Source organism: Aedes albopictus, chromosome 2, assembly GCF_035046485.1.
Source record: "Aedes albopictus strain Foshan chromosome 2, AalbF5, whole genome shotgun sequence".
In the NCBI taxonomy this organism is placed as follows: domain Eukaryota; kingdom Metazoa; phylum Arthropoda; class Insecta; order Diptera; family Culicidae; genus Aedes; species Aedes albopictus.
In genome coordinates, this window is record NC_085137.1 from 378,408,212 (window position 1) to 378,426,713 (window position 18,502).

Consider the following 18,502-nt stretch of genomic DNA (forward strand, 5'->3'; position numbering starts at 1 on the left):
AATGAAAACTTCCTTGATTTTCTTGAGCGTAAAGTAGTTTCGTGCCTGCCACACGTATGCGTACACATGAAAAAATTGATCGTTATTCCAAAGTATTTCAGTAACAACCTATATGTTCCTTTCAACCCAATCAATAACTACAACCCAACCCACGGTCATCGGAAATCTCTAACCTTCTCAAAACCGCGTGTAAACAAAACACAAATTCACTGCCAAGGCAATTCCAAATTTTATTGTCCCCCTTGATAACAGCACTCATAGGAGATGATACGGCTCGAGATAACATTGAATTTGGGTTTCACGTGGCAGAGTGATGCCCAATCTGATATCCCCCATCCCACATGCTGACGGATGAATTCACAATGGCACAAGAATACTGAACTGTAAAGATGTCATCTCGTTCACTGGGAAATTGTCTGGAGCGTCTGATCGATGAAGTGATTCCAGGCAATGTTCCACTTGTGCTTGGCTTCCACCTTCTCCGCCTTGGTCATTCCGCTGTACTCGATCGAGTTCAATGCGAGCTTTTTCAACAAACGAAGATCCTGTCGAGCCGAAGCCAACCCCAGGAAGGCAACGTAGAAATCGTGCGACAACGGCGAGGCACACCAGAAAGCGGGATCATCCGACGATACCACAACCGGATAGTTATCCGAGAAGTAAATGGCGCCCACGTGGTTCCGGCAGTCATCCACCAGCTTCAAGACCTGATTGGAAACAGGGTTCAGCTCGATACAGATGTTGCGTTTCTTCAGCTCCTCCAACACCCGGGGATGCTTGACGGCGGCGAATCCGTGGCCAATGCGTTTCGCTCCGAGCAGGACGGCGTCAATCTGTAGGGGAAAAAAGTAGGGTAATTAATTTACTGTTCTCTGTAGTCATCGGTGCATATTGTTTACATGTATTCGCCGCTCAATGGGGGGTAGTCTGCGAATTGAACGGATTATGGTGGAGCCTGTTGGGAGCTTAAGACGGTATGATTAATCACCGCCATCCATTATCGCTTATCTGTGCCGCGAGTATATCTAGTGGCATGTCGCATGGTAACGGTCAATAGGCAAGCGGAGCTTATCAATCGCTAGCCGTGCGATAATGATAATGAACATGCAATTGGGGATTATTATTTTGGGCGAAAATAATAGGCATCCAATATATTGACGAGAGCTATTGTTATGTGTTATGAAGTAGTGTGAGATTACACCCTGTGTGTTAACCGGAAACGGTCTCATACAATCAAGGTGAATGTCTAACTATTTGAAAAACATAGTAGTCGCCCTAGTAGTCGCCTATGTTCTCAACTTTAACATGTACTTTGAGATTATTCGTAGGATATCATCGACAAGGTAACTAGGTGGCGTATTCACTTCTTTTTATTTATTTTTTTCAACCACTTCCTATCACTTCGTTTTGATTTCTTTTTCTCAAACTGCTAAAATTTCTACAATAATTATTAGTGTTGAGTAAAACAAGGTGAAACATCATCGATTGCAACAATTCTAACGATAACATTGCAGGATTAATTTCAGTTTTTGAGGAGAAACGATTGGTTGAATAAAGATCAGTTCAAAGCAATAAGGTTATGTGAGAGCAGCTAACCATATCTGTTTTGACCTGGAAAGGTTTCTATTAAGTAAGGGCCTGTCCATAAACTAGGTAGGGGGAGGGGGGTCTGGCCAAAGTCTACGCTCCATACAAATTTCGAAAATTTTGTATGAACAAAAGTCTACGAGGGAGGAGGGGGGTCTGTGATGGCCGAAAAAAAGTCTACGTAGTTTATGGACAGCGCCTAATAGTGGGCTGCTTACAGTACATAATAAAATAATGATAAGAAGCAAGAGTTTTAAAAGAGTCATGTCGAATTGGCTTAGAACGACCAGTTCATAAACCATGTACCCTTTTAGGGGGAAGGGGGATCTGGCAAAAGTCTACACATTTTCAAATCTTTGTATGGCCAAAATTGAGTCTTGGAAAATAATTTAGTTCCTTGTATCTGAGGCATGTACTATGAACACCGAAGTAGCACGTTTATCATGAAAAAATCCCATATTTATCAACTTTTAGGATGGCTTACATTTCGGTACTGTAAAACGAGGTCAAATTGATCATTCACCCACTTAATTGTAACACGCACAACTTTTACACGTTGTTGAAATCATTAAATGAATACCTTTTCTAGTGTATAGATGTCTAAACATGAGTGTGGACTTTTCAGTAATTAGAAAAAAGTTCGTCCTGCATGACTTTTTAGGAGTTTTAAAGTGTTTCTTGCATAGCCGTAACCGTTGCTTAGAAACAATTGATTGCCATTAGGAGAAAGAGAAACTGTAAACTTTCTGTTTTTACATTTTTGTGGAACCTTGATTGTGACGTAATGTAACTATTCCTCTCCTCTTCTCCTCTTCTTGGCGTAACGTCCTCACTGGGACAAAGCCTGCTTCTCAGCTTAGTGTTCTACGAGCACTTCCACAGTTTTTAACTGAGAGCTTCCTCTGCCAATGACCATTTTGCATGTGTATATCGTGTGGCAGGCACGAAGATACTCTATGCCCTAGGAAGTCAAGGAAATTTCCTTTACGAAAAGATCCTGGACCGACCGGGAATCGAACCCGTCACCCTCAGCATGGTCATGCTGAATACCCGTGCGTTTACCGCCTCGGCTATATGGGCTCTTGTAATGTAACTATTCTAGACATGAATAAGCTCCAAAAGTTCCAGTTTTTGTTGAAAAAGTGATTCAATGTGGTTGAATTCGTTTATTTTAAAGCAAATTGCCTACTAAATTTAAATTTGTATTTTAACAGTCTAATTCACAAGTGAGTAAAACGTAATATCATTGATCAACGGGGTAGTATTGATCGGATTGTTTATCCTCATAAAAATAAAAAAAAACTATAATTTTCCAAAGATTTCATAGAGGTTTCCCAGGTATTCATCCATGAAAAACGGCTTCCGGTTGAAATTACTATTCTGAGGGTCAATTTAAATACACAACGCCACTAAATTTGTGCAGGCTGAGTTTCGTTTCAATTCAACAGATTAATGTCTCCAATTTTACCATGGACCCGATTCACAATTAAAAGAAGTTTCTGTTGGTATCCGGATTCGAGCCGAGGACCTTGAGATCATCAGGCTCGCACACTACCACTCGGCTATTAAACCGGTTCATATAGGAGTAAACAAAACGCACACAAGAAGCGTTTGTTGGTCGATGATCACATTTGCCATGGTAAATTGAAAACATTATTACCGCAAGCTGTCTTTCAATTCTTTATTACACCAACGAACCTAACCTCAAAATGACTGACAATTCTCAGGTCATTTTGACAGATGTAACATGAGCATGAAAAGGACGGCAACAATATCGATAAAGTAGAATATATGATCCGTCTTTTTCGTGCATGTGTGTGGTCTGTCAAAATGACCTCAGAAGTGTCAAACATTTTCATGGCTAGCTTTGTTGGTGTTATGAAGAATGAGGAGCTCATGTGGTAAAAATTCGGAAATTTTTCAAACGTATCCATCGGACATGTTATTGAGGTTTCCTTAGAAAATTTCTCAACCTACATTATTATCGAATACCAGACATTATTCCGAAAATTTCTTTAGAAAACAGTTGAAACTTTTTCCAGGGCAATTTCTAAAGGTATGCTTTGAGGATTTACTCCAGTAATTTATTTAGGGAACTGATACAAGGTTTTCTTGTAGAAGTTTTCAAGGGATTCGTTTGAAAGTGTTTTATGAGGCTGCTTGGGGACTTTGTCTAGAGATTGCATCGCAAATTTCTCAGGGTATTTCAATAAAGATTCCTTCAGTGAGTCTTTTGTGTATTCCTTTCGCGGGGATGAACCAGCCTCGAGCATAATTTCCCCATAATTAAAAGTTAATAATAGCGTACTCCTTCAAAAACTTCTTAGGATAAACTCTCCAAAAATCCATCTGGATTTTTTTCAGCGATACTCCAAGGATTTTTAACGTGAATCATTGGGTTACTTCTCAAGGAAGAGGAGCTTTGTTCAAGTAATTTCCTCTAAAATTCCATCTGGGGAAATTCATTGACTATTTCATTAAGATTTTTTTCTGAAGTTCATTTGAAGAATTCTTTCAAGAATCCTTGGAGGACTTCTGCTGAAACTTATTGGAAATCTCTTTCAGAAATTATTTCAAGAATTCATTCAAGTTTCTCTAAGTAAGCACACACAGTTCTCTAAGGCAGTGGTGCTCATCCTGCGGCCCGCGGGCCGCATGCGGCCCTTCAAGCCTTAAGATGCGGCCCGCGGATTACTTTAAGACGAATCGAAATTTTTGAACGATTATATGAAATAACTCGTTAAATTTATTAAGAAATCAAACAAAAAAATCGATTTTCACAGTGTTGAACACAAATTTAAGAAGGGCCCATATAGCCGAGGCGGTAAACGCACGGGTATTCAGCATGACCATGCTGAGGGTGACGGGTTCGATTCCCGGTCTGTCCAGGATCTTTTCGTAAAGAAAATTTCCTTGACTTCCTTGGGCATAGAGTATCTTCGTGCCTACCACACGATATACGCATGCAAAATGGTCATTGGCAGAGGAAGCTCTCAGTTAATAACTGTGGAAGTGCTCATAGAACACTAACTGAGAAGCAGGATTTTTCTCCCAATGAGGACGTTACACCAAGAAGAGAGAGAAGAGAGAGAGAACACAAATTTAATGATAAATAAACAAAAACAATAATCCGTTCTGGTAAGATTCGAAATCGCAACTCCGAAATATTTCGGCATTTCAGCTAAGTCACGAAGTCAGCTTATAGTTATTTATAAGTGGTATGAATCAAATGAGAGTTTGTTACAAATGTAATCTTGTATCGTTTAACAATTACTTGCAGTTTTTAAGCGTAGTCAATGCAACGCTGAGCAAATATTTCACATTTCGTCTTTCCGAAGAACATAAAAACACAAAACATGAAGTTATTCACAAAATTCTAAACATATCTCAACTTGGTTGCCAATATTGCTTAATTTTCACTGTTTGCTTAAATTTCTATTATAAGACTCACACATTTTTCGAAACAAAACTTACGAATCCATTTTGAATTGTCCAAGCGAAACTCCTAAACGAACTTAAAAAATAAAAATCTCAGGCGAGATTCATAAAGCATCTCCTGTGCCCTTTTGGAGAAGCTTTTGATACATTTTTGGAGAAACTCTAGGAAACATTATTGGAGAAAATTTTTAAGCAACTCTTAGCGAAATATATGGAGAAACTCATCCTGGAGAAAATAAACCTGAAGAAACTCAATGAGAAAGTTGTGGCGATACTGCATGGAAATTATAAATAGGAACATCTTCTAGAAAAATGTTCTGGTGCCACTCTTACAGAAATTTCTTAAACAACTTTAGAATAAATTCCTCGAGCAACGAAAAGAGAATTTTCAGGAAATTCTCAAACAAGACAAACAAGATTTCAGGACCAACTGCATCAAGACACAAAAGATGCCTAGAACGCCTGAGGAAAATTTGAACAATAAATTTGAAGCAACTTATGCAGCAACTTTAGAAGATAATGTTGAAGAAACAATTATTAAAAACCTGTTTTTTAAAGAAATTTAATGATGAAGTATTTCATCAACTTTAGAAGAGACTTATGGAAAGAGTTTACTAAAACCTTCAAGAAATTCCTGGAAAATTTTCGGAAAAATCCGGAAGCTATTCTAGGAGAAATTCTTGGAAACGGTTAATGAGGAATTCCTGAAGTAACTTCAGGGCAGTTCCAAAAGCAAGTTTAGAATTCTAGAAAAAACTAAAAGAAACTTCAAGAAATTTCTCGAAAACCTTCTGGAGCAACTCCACAAGACATTTCAGGAGAAAATCCAGCAAACCTTTTGGAGCGGTTCTAAAAAAATCTTGTAAAAGCTGCTTGAAGTTATAGGCTTTAAGGCGATTCTTGTAAAAGCTGCTTGAAGTGGCTTCAAGGCAATTCTAGGGGCAACTTCTAAATTGTTTGTTTGAATTTCAATTTGAAGCTCAAACGTTTTTCTCAACCAAACTTATGAATCTAAATTGAATTCCACGAAGGGCAATAAATTATAAAGTTTGACCCTTACACAAGTTCTGAACAGTTCAGATTTTTAATAAATATGCTTTAGAATTGTTTTTTTGTTGTTTCTGTGCATCGATGTTTTATGCGGCCCGTAAGTCGATCCCGAATTGCCTGAGCACCACTGCTCTAAGGTCTTTTTTATTATTTCTGATGAGTTTCTGCAGAAATTTGTTGGTGAAAAGCCCCAGAGTTTCTGATGGAAAGGTTTTTCTCCAGGCATTTATTCGTAAATACTTTCAGAAAATCATGAGAAAATTCTCCTGAGAAGCTTCCCATCGGAAGATTCCCAACAGTTACTATATAAACTTTCTCCAATGCATCCCTTTGCGGAGTTCTATCAGGGATTTTGATCAATAAGATAGCTATTCTTTGGATAAACCAACACACTTAATCTAGAGTTCCGAGATCCCAGCACATTCTCAAACTTTGGCTGAGAACCGCACAGCCGAGTGCTCGGCAAACAACCACATTATGGAGATTCCTGCAACTTTGACAGTTCATTACTGAGATTCGGCAACTGTTTTGCTGAGAATCAGCTATCAATCGGAGTTTTTACTGAGATATCAGTTAGTAAGTTTGCTTAGCAGTCGGCTATGCACGAAAAGCCAAGCCCGCAAATAATTTTAAGTGTGTAGACCAAATTGTGAAAAGTGCGGAATAACCATTGCATGCCTCAGCTTTTTCCGTTCCTCCTAGGCTTATTTTATTTTATTTATGCAAACTTATCCCGTTATCAGAAAGAGGAGAGTCTTACTGGTACGAGTTTTCAGGAATAATTGGGTATAAACCTAGGAGAGACGAGAGAAGCCGGAGTTCGCAATGGCTATTACGCCCTTTTCAAATGTTAGTCTAGTTATTTCTGCAGAGATTTTTAAAGAACTTCTCAAGAAATCGTTTGAGAATTCTTTCAAAGATTTCTTCAAGAATTCATCCAAGAATTTCTATAGGTAATTTCATCAGGAATTTCAATCCTGGGGTTCGTTAAGAAATCATTTTAGTGGTTTTTTTTGGACATTCCTTCAATGATTCCTAGCGGAACTGCATGAATGAATTTTCCAGAAATTATGTTTTTTTTTCTACAAAAATTCATTGGGGAATTCCTTCGTGAATTTCTCCTGGAATTCAATTTCCTTGGACATTTTTTGACAACTTTCTCTATGGATCATTGGAGACTTGCTTGAGTAATTGGAAGAGGAATTGTTCTTTAGGTTTCTTCAGAAATTCATCTATTGAAAAATCCTCCAGGTATTTCACGAGCTTCGTCCAGGGATTCCATCGGCAATTTCTCCCTTGAAGAATTTTAAAAGGTTATTTTCTGGGATTTTTTCAGGAACCCAGAGAACATTTCTTAAGATACTTCTTTGGAATATCCCTTTTGAGATTCTTTGCGGAATTTCTTAAGAAATTCGGTGCATATATCCTCCAATTTTTCAATAGTTACTTTAGAAAATTTATCCAGAGCATCTTCCTAGAGAAATACCAATAAAGATTTCTATTATGTAATTATATGTGGATATTTTGGAAAAATATCTACAGAAATGTTGTTTGATTACAAGTTTCGACTGGATGATGGTTGTTCAATGTTAATTTGTGCCAATTTTAATAGAACATTTAGGCTCTGAAGATGGTCCAATAGCCGGACCGAAACGTCTGCGATGATATGTAATTAATCAACGCAATTTGTTAGACTGCAAGCCGAAATTTTTCCGAAAAAACAACCATTATCTACAGAAATTTATTTGAGAACGTCTCAAGGGAAACGATGAAGAATTCTAGAGCAGACTTATCCAGGAATTCATCTAAGTAATTTATTAGTAATTTCGGGCATTTCAACAAGAATGCATCGTTGAACTCGTTAAATGATCATTTCAGCGGCTTATCTGGGAAATTCCTTCAATGATTCCTTGCAGAACTCTTTGAATGATTTTTCCAGGAATTATTTGATTTATTCTTCTAGAAATTCATTGAGTCCATTTAGTAATTCTATTTGGTATTTCTCATGGAATTTAACCGTTATTTTTTGACATTTTTTTAAAGACCCTCGTAGAATTTTTCGAGAAATATGTTGAAAAATTATTCTAGAGATGTCTTCAGAAATACAGGGGTTCAATTGAAAAGTTCTTCAAGAATTTTATAGAATATGTTGAATGTATGAATTCTTTGCGGAATGCTTACAGCTATTTGTTTATTTTATTTTCAATCATTCTTTGGAGAATACCTCCAGAGATATCCTTTGGGAATTCATCCGTGCTTTTTAGCCTTTTACCATTTAGATAACCAATAGATTTTTTTAAAGAGGCTCTTTGGTAAATTGATCTAAATATTTTCTAAATCAGTTTTCATATACATCTAGAGGAAGGATCAAGGTATATCCAGATTTTTGTTCCTGGTGGCAAATGTTTTTCATTTTTCGATTTTTTTTTTATTTTGCCTAAAAATCGTTTTTGTAAAAACAAAAAACATTTTCCACGTTTTACTTCTTCAAAATATTATAACTCGAAAACTGTGTGTTGGATTGAAGTGATGTCTTCAAAAATGATTGAGGATTTTTGAAGGACTTTTAGAAAAAAATACATTGAGAGTAATAATCATCGTGGATCTATGTTGGGTGTCAAATAATGTAAATTTTCCAAAAACCTTACTTTCCATTTTTTATTCTGTAGTAAGCTAACATTTAGCCTCCCAGGAGCATCACATGTCTTTAATGTATTTTCCCAAATTTTTATTTTTCTGCAATTTTTAAAACTTGCAAAAGATTTTTTTTTTAATTTCTGATACATATCAAAAATAGTTTTATCGTAAAAGTACAAGTGAAAAATCCATGAACAATTATCTTTAAACATCCAACCACGCAAATTCAAAAAATGTGTGGGAGGGTGTAATTGTCTCTTTTTATATATAATTCTGAGATACATTGCATCCACCGTCGGATTCTCTTCTCTGACTTATATTCATAGGCGCCAACTTGTGACGTAGATGAGGGGGCGAAGCTCTTCAAAATTGGACAAAATTCATCTTTTTTCACCTCAATGCACTAGTTTTCACGTAAATATGCCTAAACTAGATGAATTGCGTCGAAATATTCCGAATTTGATTGGTTTTGAGAGGCCTCGCCCCCCCAACTACGTCACAAGTTGGCGCGTATGCTTATATTGAATCCGTGGGATCGATGGACCAATGTGACCCTCTAGGCTCAATGTCACCCCGAACGACGGTACTTTCATATATCATTTTATTTCATGTTACTTTGAAAATAAAAATATCAAAACGCATACCTTTACCACTGCTGATAAATTCCCCTACAACATGTTTTTGGAGTATTTCTAGGTAATTTTGATTTAAGAGCTTGTGGGATTTTTCTTACAACTTCTTGCTTTTATACATAACACATCGGTTCACATTCCGCGTGCCTGTTTGAGTTACAGTGTATCAAACAATTGTCCATACAGAAAATTTTTGGTCAAAATAATTTTTCATTCAAATGTTTATAACTTTTTTATATGTCAATCAAAAACGCTATTTTGACCAATTTTGGCCAATTATGAATCATAAATTAGTGCTCCATTGGTGAAATGTTGAGCGAGATCGAATAAGTTTTCTAAAAGTTATACAATTTTTATTTAAATTGATGAGATTTATGAAATCATTTTTAAAACATTATATCTCAATATGTACTTGATGAAACTTTTTCAATTTTTTTTGTGCCACTGCTTAAACCTAAGGCAGCTTTGTGCTACTGCTTAAACATATGCAGCTATGTTTGAGGTTTAATATTCACTTAAAAATACATGAAAAATGTGCTTATGTAGTTGACGATATTTAAAAAATTACCATATTTTACACATATAATCTGCCAAACGTTTTCCACCAATAAAGTGCATTAACTGAACGAAAAATGCATGGGACCTTTTCTTGATATGTAGTTTAGTAGGTCCTGTATAAAAATATTATATTAAGAGAGTTTAAAAAAGTTGAAAACACTTGACACTTTTATTGATCAAAATATGATAAATTTCCAAATAATACTCTGAACATATACAGATTTTTCATATTTTTGTAGTGAATATAAAACCTCAAACGAAGCTCCTTATGAAAACCTTAGGTATAAGCTGTAAAACAAAATAAAAATGAAAAAGTTTCATATGGTACATATTGAGATATAAGATTTTTAAAATGTGTACTAAAATCTTATCAGTTTTACTAAAAATTGTATAACTTTCAGAAAACTCATTCGATCTCGCTCAAAAATTTACCAATGGATATGGTTTACAATTGGTCAAAATTTCAGCGTTTTTGAATCACGTATAAAAAAGTTATAAACATTTGAATGAAAAATTATTTTGACCAAAAAATTGCTGTACGGACAATTGTTTGATGCACTGTGCATCGAGCTCAACTCCTCTCGGATTAATTTTAATCAACCACACGAAACCAGTTCACTACTCACCAGATTTTCATCGGTGGACAATCCGTTCCAGTTGGTTTCTCCCGCATGCAAGAAGAACTGAATGGTGGGGCTCATCTTCAGCAGCCGCTCGTTGAAATCCGTCAGCGGTCGGCCCAAGTCCTCCTGTCCGACCAGATCGAATCCAGCCACAAAGGTGGGGAACTTCTTGTGCAAGTTTTCCGCTTCCCTTAGGTATCCATCGACGGTAGCGTCATCGGCAGCACGGATCGGAGCGTAGATGAATTTCACCCCCACGAAGTCGGGATGTTGTTGCTTGAACTTTTCCGAAAGGTCGTAATAGATTTGGACTATTTCTTCGGGGGAATAGACTTTTCCCTCCAGATCGTACACTGGGGGAAGAACTCCTCGGAATTCAAGATATGTGACATTGTCTGCATGTAGTTCTTTCAGCGTATTGGTAAAGTATTCCTCCCAAACGGGTCTGAAGGTTACGATTGGCTCCAGGGAAATGAACATGCTGAAGAACCTTCCCCAAGCGTGGTTTATGCAAGGGTACACCACTTCTGGATCGGGTACGAACAGTGACAGAAGCTCTCTAAGATTCTGGTCAAACCCTTCATTGCCCAGCTCTTTTCGCACATCGGCAACCGATCGCCACTCGACGCCTTCCAGCGTTTCTGGTTGAGTTTTGGAGAATTTGAAATGCGGAGGGTTGGGTCGTCCAAATTCTCCGTTCTGCCAAAGGAACTTCTGGTAGGTGGCTTTTATAACAGTTTCCATGCTTCCAATGGCAGTATCGTGGGCATGTAGAATACCACCCTTGGGCATCTTCTGAATCAACTGGAAAAGCGGCGAGTTCTTGATTTGATCCAGAACCGTGAAGAAGTGACGGGATGGGGCAAACTTGATTGGAGACTTGAATCCCTCTTCCAATTCGGCCCTCTTCAGTGTCATCAGATACTCGTTGACCTTCTGTTCATCTTCGTTAAGCACCACATCAGAGCCGAGGGCACGGCTTTCCTCCTGGCCAACGAACTCTGCACGCTGCGCCAGGAATTCTTCGTACGAAACGCGAGACATCGTTTGCCCTAATTTTTGTTTTCGATTGCACACTCAACTGCAATATTTGTATTCCGTCCGAGCACTTGAACTTGCGAAACGTGTCCACACCGCCGCTCAGTAACGATCGCCAAGCATTAATCGAAAAACGGTACGAAACGGTTGACTAGACCTTGACTGCGTTGGGTTCGAGTTGGGACTGAGCCCGTTCAATCGCGGAGAGCCACTTCTCGTTCTGTGCTGAGCTCGTCACGGGAATAAAAAGTCGCGAGTCGCGAATCTCAGCTGTAACACATATTGATCCGATCCGATTCAAGAGCAGCTGGCAGAACGGTGTGCGTTCGTCCCACGAACGGTGCTGATAGGGGTGAAGAGATTACATTTTGCTTCAATCATCTTGTTCATGCGATTACTACAGCGCTAGCACACTCTCTCGGATTGTTTTGCGCATGGAGCTTAAGTTAAGTCAGAGCTGTGTAAGTATATCACCGTTTCCTAGAATTGTAATGGTTGTTTTGTTTCTCCAATTGATTTCATTACTTAACGCCAAGCATAAAACTCAGGTGCTTCCACATTGCTATGTTCATCGTACATCCCTTATTTCGGTATGTTTGTTTCGATAAGGTTTAAAACGCGCGGGCAAAGTAGCGGCGTGTGATAGGGAGCGACAGATACGCCTGAGAAAGGTTGCGTTTTGCTTTGAATCATGTTGTATGTAGACTACAGCCTACCAGCAGGCGTATTCGGTTTGTAGCTTGCGCACGACACAATCTTTCGAATGAAACTTTTCACATCCCTTTGATTGTTGCTGAATTAGTTCTTGTTCTTTCGAAGTTGAAGATTTGTTGATTCTAGAACAGATTTAAGAGAAAATAGATATATGTTATGCTGTAAATTTGATAAGGTATTTTGTTTGGATGCACCGTAATCTGGGGTAACGTTGATCAACATTTTCAATCTGTCTCTTTTTGTTCCCTAGTAAAAGCGAACATTATGTTTTATATTATTAAAACGAAAACTACCATTTTTAGTATGCGTTAAACTATACTTTATAAAGTATTTTGCAATTGCAAAATATGTTTAAATAAGCTTTTCAATCTAACTTTTGATTTAGTTTATGGAATTACATTGCTCATCTCAATGAACAATGTTCTTTGTGTTGAAAACGCCCTTACATCCTAATTGTGGGGTTCCAGATTTCGAATAGGTATAATACTCAAACTCTTGTTCGTTACAGTTATGCACTTTTTGAGTTATTTTAAGATTAAAATTTTAGAGTGTGTGATGGCTCAGCAGCTCGAGAGCCAGAATCGCGCGCGTTTCGCTTTCGGTGCCTCAATTTTGTTTTTTTTTGCCTTCAGATTTATACATAGTGTGGCAGCAAGACTAAAGATCCGGTGATCTTCAGTGGCTCAGCAGCTCGGAGCTAGTGGCACACACAGAAAACCAGTTGAATAGGATTATCCGGTGAGTTCGTTCTTTTTTATTTCCTTTTATGTTCATTAGACCTGTTCACTTTGAAACTTTTTTTCTCTGATTCTCCGTGACACATCAAATTATCAATCCACATGCAAGAACAAGTCTTCAGTCCAAAATTGAGCCAAATTGATAAAGATTTAAAGGTGCATCAAATCGATTTTGTGTTTTTTAGCCGTTTTCACAGAAATTTGCTCAGAAATTCACAAAATTTCTCCGAAAAGGTGCCAGAGATAACGTTAAAATATAGTTAGTACAATACTCTACAACTTTGCCGAAGACACTAAGGTGTTTAAATTGCGCATTTTGAAGTTATTCAACAATTTTAGTTAAAAAATCACGAAAAAACACGATACTTTTACGATTTTACATATAAAAGTCATGTAATTTTACATTATTTTACGTGATTAACTTAATGAGGTATTACTCCTTTGTGTAACGAACATTTCGTCCAAACATCGTTTTTGTGTAGGAAGTCGTTTTCATTGACAAAAGTATGTCAAAAGTATGTCAAAAATCGCACAGAGTTACCAACACGAATTAAAACAAAGTTACCCATGATTAAGACGTCATGCCACCGTATTGTAATGGTGTAGATGATAAGGCTCGAGCCTGCGGATCTGAAGGTCCCAGGTTCAAGCCCAAATACATGATAAACTTTTTTTCTTTCTTTGTAGCAGTTAGGATGATGAATCTGCCTAAGTCATGGCAATCACGCAATCTCCCAGATAATAATGATCGGGACCTGCCAATAATTAAGCCCATTCCAGGACTAGCTAGATATTTAGTTTACTTGTTGACAATAAATCGTGTCGACGAGATTAGCTGGGCGAAATATTGAGCATCTGTTTGATAACTTTCAATTTAGCTAAAACAATTCAATACGATGATGGAACTGCTTCTGGATGCAACATTTTTCAGACAACTGTGGGTGGAGCATACTTGTATCTATTTGCCCAAAAATCAACACAACTACACGATGAAGGGAAACTTCATTCTTACTATGCATTCTGTGGTTTCAAAACAAGGCTATGATGCCAAATTGCATCACAGTTTGATGCCAAATTGCATCGTAGTTTCGTTAACTTATATAGTTGGATCGAGACGCAAAAAAAATCTATTCCAGGACTCGTACCTTGAATCTTCGAATCGACAATCTCATGCTCAACCATCTGCACCAATTTGAAACTAATGCAGATGAGACAAAGAAGTGTAATGGCGTTTGAATCATGGGTAACTTTATTTTATTTTGTGCTGGCAACTCTGTACAATTTTAAGTATCAACGTGACAAACTTTTGATAATTAGTCAATGAAAACGAATTCCTACACTAAAATGATGTATGGACGAATATTCGTAACACATAGAAGCAATAGCTCATTAAATTAGTCACGTAAAACAATCTAAAATTACATGACTTTAACATGAAAAATCGTAAAAGTATTGTTTTTTTCGTGATTTTGTTAACGAAAATTGTTGAATAACTTTGAAATACGCAATTTAAACACCATAGTGTCTTGGGCAAAGTTGTAGAGTATTGTTCCAACTATATTTTAACGGTATTTTTGGTACCTTTTCGGTGCAATTTTTTGGATATAAGAGTACATTTTCGTGAAAATGCTCTAAAAAACACAAAATCGATTTGATACACCTCTAAATTTTTATCAATTTGGCTCATTTTTGGAAAAAAAATCAGAAGTTGAAAAAATATTACGAAAAAATGATTTTTTGAGACTTTTCAAGAATCGCCCTAGCGGAACCTCCAAATGATTTTTTAGAAAATTGAAATGTTCTACAAAAATGCTTTAAATATGCATAGCATATCTTTCATTTAAGGGTAGAGCACCTTGATTTTTCGCACGTCGATTTTTTTTTGGGACAGCTCAATGTTTATGAAACTCAATTTCAATCGTAACGGCAGACAACAACGGTGAAATACAATGGCTACTATGGGTTCCACAAGAACCTATGCAAGCAAGCAAAGATAATCGTACACATCGTAGTTGCTACTCTGTGCTTGACCAGAAAAATCGAAGTTGCACGCAGAACCAATGCATGGTGATTGGGACTAGCTACACACAATCCCCGGAGGCGAAGGAAATCCTTGAGGAATTCCCGGGGGAACTCCTAGAGTAATTCGCAGAGGAACTCCTGAAGGTATTCCCGGAGAAACTTCTGGAGTCATTCCCGGGGGAACTCCTGGAGAAGTTTCTGGGTGAATTCCCGGGGGCTGCTAATTGACAAATTGAAAAATTCATCCCTCAATAGGAAGCAATCAGTGAAGTACTAGATTGAAAGTAGTGAGCTGGATTTTTGTATGGTGAGATGATCAATTCTCCATTTCTGCAATAAAACGGTGCAAACACCATGGGTTATATGATTTCTTCGCTAATTTGATGCTGTTTGAGCAAAAGTTTGGGTAACTGTGTTGTTGTATTATTTATTTCTTACAACTTGAACAACACAGTTACTCAAACTTTTGCTCAAACATCATCAAATTAGGCAAGAAATCGTATAACCCACGCTGTTTGCACCGTTTTATTGCAGACATGGAGAATTGATCATCTCACCATACAAAAATCCAACTCACTACTTTCAATCTAGTACTTCACTGATTGCTTCCCATTTGTAAATTACCAACATTCTGTGTCTTCTAACTACAAGTTTTTCTGTATGTTTATGACATACCAGCAAAATCTGGCAAATGCCAGTAAAGGGCAACATATATCAGTGTACCTGTTAGAATCCCCCGAGGAATTGCCGGTTAAATTTCCGGAGGAATTCCTGGAAGAATTTCTGGAGGAGTTCCTGGAGAAACTCCTGACACAATTCCCGGAGGAACTCCTGATTAAATTCCTAGTGGAATTCCAGGAAGAACTCCTGGAGGAATTCCAGGAAGAACGGAGGAACTCGTGGAGAAATTCCTGCAGGAACCCCTGTTGAAATTCCCTGAAGAATTGCTGGTGGAATTCCCGGAGGAATTGGTGGAGGAATACCCAGAGGAATTTCTGGAGTTCCTGGAGGAACTTCTGTTGAAATTACCGGAGCAATATCTGGAGGAATTTCCTGAAGAACACCCGGAGGAACCGCTGGAACCTAGAAAAATTTCCGGAGGAACTCCTGAAGAAATTCCTGGAGGAGCTCCTGAAGGTATTCCTGGGGACCTCCTGGAGAAACTCCTGGAACAATTCCCGGAGGAATTCCTGAAGAAATACCTGGAGAAGCTCCTGCAAGAATTCCCGGAGGAACTTCTGGAACAAACCCCGGAGGAACTCCTGCAGGAATTCCCGGAGGAACCCCTGGAGGAATTCCCGGAGGAATTCTCGGATGAATTCCTGATGGATGTTTTGTAGTAACTATTGGAAGAATTCCCAAAAGAAGTCTCGGAGTAATCTCTGACATAAATTCGCAGAACCCCTGGAAGAATTCCTCGAGGAACCCTCGAAGGAATTCCCTGAAGAACCCACGGAAGAAATCCTGGAGAAATTCCCAAAACAATCCCGGAAGGATTGCTGGAGAAATTCCCAGAGGAATCGATTGGAGGAATTCCTGGAGGGATTCTTGGAAGAATTCGAGATGGCGGCTGTTTCATGGAATTCGACCAAAATATCCAATTTTATGCCCTAAAAGCATGCAATATGGGTATATTCGGTATGCGAATAATGCCCTATGTCCGAAAAAAGTGACCAGAATATCCAAGATAGCGGTCTTAAATCCAAGATGGCTGCTCAAAATTGAAGATGGCGGCTGTTTATTGGTGTGTTAGGTCTTGACACTTTGCAATATGGGTATGTATGGTATGGGGAAGATTTCTGCGGTCCAGAAATCCAATATGGCGACTCCAACTTCATGACGACGGATATTTAATGGTGTTTTATGCTCTTAAACCATGCAATATGGGTATGTTTGGTATAGGGAAGATGTTCGGAGTCCAAAAATGGTGACCAGAATATCAAAGCTGGCGGTTTAAATTCCAAGATGGTCGCTTAAAATTCAATATGGTGGCAGTTTAATTGAGTTTCAGGCTCTAAAACCATGCAATATGGGTTTACTATTCTCACGAAAAGTTTCAACGCCCGAATCGGGAATCGAACCCTCACCCCATAGCATGGTGCGATTATAAGCTTGGTGACATTAACCGCACGGCTACGAGGCTCCACAAGATGGCGATTTAAATCCAAGATGGTGCATCAAAATTCAAGATGGCGGCTTTAGATGGAGTCGTAGGCTCTACCTACAGCCATTCAATATGGGTATATTCGGTATGGGGAAGATGCCCGGAGTTCAAAAATGTCGACCAGAATATCCAACTGTGAATCAATTTACTTTCCACAGGATAGCGTTTCCAAAATAACTGTGCACCGTCTGACGAGTTTTCCCGGGTTTTAGAAGAAAATTCGGGCAGTATTGCCATCGTTTGATGTACTTGCTTCCAACCCGATTTTGAACTAGCTCTTTCTCTACTTCATCGACCAACTCTTTTGGCTTTACAAAAGCCAAAGTTTCATTCTTTCATATTCGCTCTTAGCAGAAATGTTTTATCGGGGGTTATTTTTCCATACAAACTTTGGGTAAAAAAAATGGATATATCTTGAAAATTTGTATTAGAAATTACGAAAAAATAAAATAAAAAAGCTCTACACACCAAACGCTTTCAGCAATATTTTGCCGAGCTGAAGGGTCCAGTATTTTTTTTGCTGAACTTTCAGCAAAGTTTGCTGAATTTCAGCAAAACGTTACTGGTGATCAGCAGAGTTTACTGAACATAGCAGCAAATTTTGCTGAATTTCAGTTTTTTTTTGCTGAAACCTTCAGCTCGGCAAAATTCAGCGAAATTTTGCTGAAACCCTCAATCGGTTTTTGGTGTGAGAATTCCCGAATAGAACATTTTCATCTTAGCACCAAATTAAAGAGAAGACCCTTAGCTTTCATTTGAGGTACACCGCAGCAAGATGAAACGCGGTTTTAGAAAAGATTTCAATTTAATTTAACCAAAAGATTGTTTAAATCAAAGACTTTGTGTTATGAAATTCAAATGGATCATTGAAGCCGACTTTTCCGTTACTCATCGCATCAAAACAAAAGCGCCACCGTATATGGACGGTAACACAGTGACAGCAGTCGAGTTACGTCAAACACACAAGGCTACGGTGGCGCTATCTGCTCATTTCATAGCGATCGTTTTAGTTATTTTAGTGATCCATTGTTTATCATGATAAAATATCATCATATTAACCCGCTGTTTAAGCTTGCCCCGGTGTACCTTATTGAGTAAATTAGCGATACTGATTATTTTTCGATAATATTTTTTGTTACAAACATCGTGTATTAAACATAAACGCGTACTTATTTCAAATTAACAATGCTTTAGGTATGCTCATAAAACACTAAGCTCATTAACATGATTGGAACTAGTTAAACCTTACGACAAGAAGAAGAAAAAAATTATGGTAGTCATCCCTCAACAAACCATGTAAAC

The 18,502-nt window shown here is 38.0% G+C and overlaps 1 protein-coding gene across 1 annotated transcript; it reads right to left on the reverse strand.

Annotated features, from left to right (window-relative positions):
- Nucleotides 1-205: 205 nt before the first annotated feature.
- Nucleotides 206-11,783, reverse strand: LOC109425681 (adenosine deaminase 2). The gene is made up of 2 exons (XM_019700964.3): nucleotides 10,529-11,783; nucleotides 206-833 (listed from the first exon to the last, which is right to left on the reverse strand). Exons 1-2 carry the CDS (start codon nucleotides 11,567-11,569, stop codon nucleotides 402-404), a joined length of 1,473 nt encoding a protein of 490 aa, XP_019556509.2. The 5' UTR covers nucleotides 11,570-11,783; the 3' UTR covers nucleotides 206-401.
- Between the last annotated feature and the right edge of the window lie 6,719 nt (nucleotides 11,784-18,502).

Bases quoted from the DNA above. Each gene is read 5' to 3' on its own strand.
- LOC109425681 (XM_019700964.3), bottom strand. From the start codon at position 11,569: ATGTCTCGCGTTTCGTACGAAGAATTCCTGGCGCAGCGTGCAGAGTTC. The intron at 834-10,528 runs GTGAGTAGTGAA...TTTCCCCTACAG, and splicing joins TGTCCACCGATGAAAATCTG to ATTGACGCCGTCCTGCTCGG.